We start from the raw sequence: 4,240 nt of genomic DNA, 5'->3' as shown, positions 1-4,240 counted from the left end.
ACGTGGATCATCTGATCTCACACTTTTGTCTTCTTGTTCTATGTTTTTGCACGATGATTGAACCATATTTCCTTTTTGAGGGCATACTTTTGTTTTATAAACAACACTGTGTGACAAAGTAACGAGAGCTGCTATACAAATTATGTTTTCGCTTTATAAACTATTGGTTGTTGCGAAAGAAAAATCATTGTGGGAAAACCATAAGACCAAAAAAAGGTTCGTCAGTCGCAACGAAACATCATCCCAATGCGCAACGCATAATGCATTAGACATAAATGAAAGTAAAATAGAATATAAAATGTGATATAATTAACAGTTGCATCCACCCAAAGCAAAAAGGGTGAGCGAAAACCAAATTACCTAAAAAAATCAAGATGCTGATTACGATAATGATGGTTGTCAAAAGCCTTGACAATGATGTTCTAAGATATGTTTCTATAATAAAGTCAAAGATAAATGTGCTAACAAGTCATCACTATTGTATGAGATCAACATTAAAACAATCAAAGAATAAATACCAGATTTTTGCATGAAACGACCCGCCCTTTCCATTTTTATCAAAAACAACATATCTCCCGTGCTGTGGGGGGAGGTAACCAGAGCTAAACTCGATAAGAAATAAGGCATATTCTTCAGCTTTCTTTTCACGTGAGACCAATTTCATTTGGTCAAGATCTATCTCATGAATCTTGTATGGATGTTTTTTTGAACCCCGGTCTATCACATAAAGATTTTCACAAGAACTCACAAATCCCGGATATTTGAAATTTGGTTTCGGAGAATTCTTGGTTTCGAGTAACACCAATTTACGCTTTGGATAAAGTTTCAATTCACATAGCTCCACTTCATCTGATGTAGAAACAGAGTGTATGGTATATATCTTCCCCTTGAAAGCACGTACATCATTGATAGCGGGGAAAGGGGAGGAGACATAACGCCATCCTCGTTTACCCGCTCTACAAAACCATATTTTATCTTTACTGCATGCAGTAACCACAACCAACACCCATTCGGATATTGAAGATGAAAAGACAAGGAAAGGTTCTGTATCTCCAGGGCAACAATCGTATCCACGGGGAACACCATGAAAATGAAGTTCATGCCCTGTGATGGGATTCACAAGCCAGAAGTCGCCGACTTCCTGACCATAAAAAACCAAGTAACCACAAGTTACTCCAACACACCACCTCTGCATAGCAGAATGGGGAAGAATGATTCTCAATGTTCTTCCTTCAAAGTCCTTCAGGTAGTAGAACCCTTTCTCTTTAGCTTCAGACTGGATAGATACCGACATGGGTGGTCTCGACACTATAAACTTGTTCCTATTACAAAGAGCAAGTGATCTCCATGACTTGCAAACTCTGCTGAATGCAACGAAATCAATGACTCCAAGTTTCATCATAACTAAATTAAGCATATCATGGTTAAGATCCGACCAAGACACGTTGTCACAAGTCTTGATCCTCTTCATTCGAACACCAGATGCATCATCATGCGTTTTCTTTCTATTCATTCTCCTTCTCTTACCCATTACAAAATTTAAAAACATTCGAGGCATTGGTATATGCAACTTTCACATAAAATACACAAAAAAATAGATATCAATTAGAACCGTTTCCAATAGATGAAAATGACGAAATATGCTTAACATCAATCAGACAATAAGAAAACAAGAGGCGTATACATATGATCTTTTGTTACATAACTACAAAAAGAAACCAAAAATTGATGGAGTTGACCCAGTTTAGAATCCCACAGGCTTTAACCTTCGGGTGGCCTGCCACTATAAAAAAAAATTAAAAAGAAAAAAAAACTTAACAAAGAAGCAAAACAGAAAAGATGGGAAACTTGGTTTTAAAAAGCGCAAAGCGCCATAAAGCGCTAAAGCCTTTGGGGGAAATTGGTTATGTTGAAAATGTAAAAAAAACATAGTTCCATTTTGTTTTCCCAACTAGTTCATAAGTTTTTTGCTTGTACTTAGAAATTGATTGCTAGCTGATTTGAAAAATTATTCTAAATCATCCAAACAGAAGTTCATTTAAATCAACAAGATTGCTAGCTGATTTATAAAAGGGATAAGAAAATGTATTCACCTTCTTGTTGCTAAATACTTATCTTACAGACAATTCACCCTAAATCGTAGAGCTTATATACAGATTTTGGAATTTAGCTGTTACGGATGAAAGCAATGCTCTTAACAAAAACAGTACTTGGAAGCTGTAGATCAACCTCATGGTAAAAATGTTATTGAAAGTAACTTAACAGAGTTAAGAATTACGCAATATTTCTTGTTACCCAACATACCAAATTGAATCAAAGCCTAGAAAATCTAACAAATTATCAAAAACTACTTTATATGCACATTATTAAAAACCCCATAAAACAAAATTAAATAAAAGTACTGGATTAAGCATAAAATCAGGAGAAGGAAACAAATCTAATGTAACTACTTAAGGGAACAAAGAATCTAAGAAACCAGAATCATACAAAACTGAAATCGTTTCCTTCAGGAGGAACAAACGAGGCTCATAAATTACCACTGTGAAGCATTTAGTATTTGTGCGGTACAATATACACATCAGATATCCGACTATTTTGGTCAATATGCAATCAGGCATCAGCGATACTATACAAGGAAGAAAGAACGAACAACAGCAATAAATCAATACTTACTTTACAGCTTCTATTGTTCGTGTTGTTGATGTCGATCTTTTAAACAGAGATAATAGGAAGAAAAAGCAACGGTTTCGTTGGCAGAGCGGAGAAAAAAAGAACGCAAAGGGTTGTTTTTATAGTGAAGGACCGGTGTCTCCTATTACGCAAAATATTTTTTCTAGATTTACGATGGTTTATGTATTGAAATTTTATGCTAGAAGGATTACTTTGAAGATTAAAATTCCGATTATTTTCATTTTCTTAAACTACGCTTCTTTTCATGTATTTCTAAGTTCAAACAATGTTAGTATTATGTATTACAAGTAATGTCATGGTATGATTAAATTTGAGCTTTAAAAAATAGGTTTCTTTATGAGTTAAACCGAAAACAAGTTTTAAAAAAAACTGAGTTAACCGAAACCGAAATCGGTTTGACCACCTAAAAAACCCACCGCCTCTTAACCAAAGGGATTTTAGCCCAATGGTATATGTGTTGTCCTTCCTCATTGGAACCGACGGTTCAAGTCTCGTCCGGGAAATAAATGGATTTAAGAGTAGTTTATGAATAAATTAGAATTGTCATTCCAACTAAAAAACCCACCGCCTCTTCTCGTGACAATATTTGTGAACCTTATCCACATCACATACACCATAAAAGCAACAACATAAAATTTCAGCCATTGATTGCAATTTCTTATTATCAAAGTTTAATTTCACAATTATGATTCATAACCTTTGATTTCCAACTTTAATTATCAAAATTTGATTGCTAATTCTGCCTTTTGATTACTCGTTTAGTACTTAAGTCGATCAATGTTTCTTTATCTTGAATGACAACCTATATGTACTCTTCCATGTGTCTGATGATCATTTCTTGAATGGCAACAGATTAACATACAATTGCAATGGAGACAAATTAACAAACGAAATCTGGAATGAAAACAAATCAACAAATAGAAACTATAGATGTCTAATTAAGTAACTAAATTGATATATATATATATATATATATATATATATATATATATATATATATATATATATATATATATATATACTTGAATTAAAAGCAAATTCCTTTTTAGGTTGACCTCAAAACTAGTAATTGACAGAATGACTTTTGCAGATAGACGTTGATTTATTGGTTTATTATATGATTGATAAATATCAATAAACAATTTATTTATATATTATGAGATTACTATATTAGTTAGAAATAGTATTATTTAATTAATAATTAAAAAAATTTAGTTAAAATTAATTTTGGGATTAACTGGATTAATTAAAAGTACAAGGAATAAAGTTGTGATTGTTCAATAGTTGAACAAAAGAAGATTTCGTGAATGTTCCTAGGTTTGGCCGAATTTTTCTTGGTCATCTAGGGTTTATAGAATAATATGGATAATTAGGAAACTAGAAAATTCCAGATTTAAAATAATTTTTTTTATTTCAAATTAGGGTTTCTAGGGTTTTCCTAACAACTATAAATATGGTCCTTAGCCTATGATTTTCGGTAACTCCTTTTCTCAAAAGAATAGCCGAAATTTTCATCTTCAATCCTCTCTCCTCCCAAGTCCTCTATCGC

General features: G+C 32.9%; 1 protein-coding gene across 2 annotated transcripts; it reads right to left on the bottom strand.

Annotated features, from left to right (window-relative positions):
• Positions 1-356: 356 nt before the first annotated feature.
• LOC145064949 (uncharacterized) lies at positions 357-2,792 on the bottom strand. Of its 2 annotated transcripts, none has more exons than XM_079012312.1 (2): positions 2,674-2,792; positions 357-1,783 (listed from the first exon to the last, which is right to left on the bottom strand). In XM_079012312.1, the coding sequence occupies exon 2, from the start codon at positions 1,556-1,558 to the stop codon at positions 476-478; it is 1,083 nt and encodes a 360-aa protein (XP_078868438.1). In that variant the 5' UTR covers positions 1,559-1,783; positions 2,674-2,792; the 3' UTR covers positions 357-475. The 2 variants fall into 2 exon arrangements, with proteins under 2 accessions (XP_078868438.1, XP_078868439.1); XM_079012313.1 differs by having other exon boundaries at positions 357-1,570; positions 2,674-2,766.
• Between the last annotated feature and the right edge of the window lie 1,448 nt (positions 2,793-4,240).

The sequence above is a fragment of the Lactuca serriola genome, chromosome 7 (assembly GCF_051521515.1).
Source record: "Lactuca serriola cultivar US96UC23 chromosome 7, Lser_US96UC23_V15, whole genome shotgun sequence".
Classification (NCBI taxonomy): Eukaryota; Viridiplantae; Streptophyta; class Magnoliopsida; order Asterales; family Asteraceae; genus Lactuca; species Lactuca serriola.
Note: the sequence above shows the minus strand (reverse complement) of the source record. Positions and strands in the feature narration are given on the sequence as shown.

Coding starts and splice junctions, on each gene's coding strand:
- LOC145064949 (XM_079012312.1), bottom strand. CDS start 1,558: ATGCCTCGAATGTTTTTAAATTTTGTAATGGGTAAGAGAAGGAGAATG.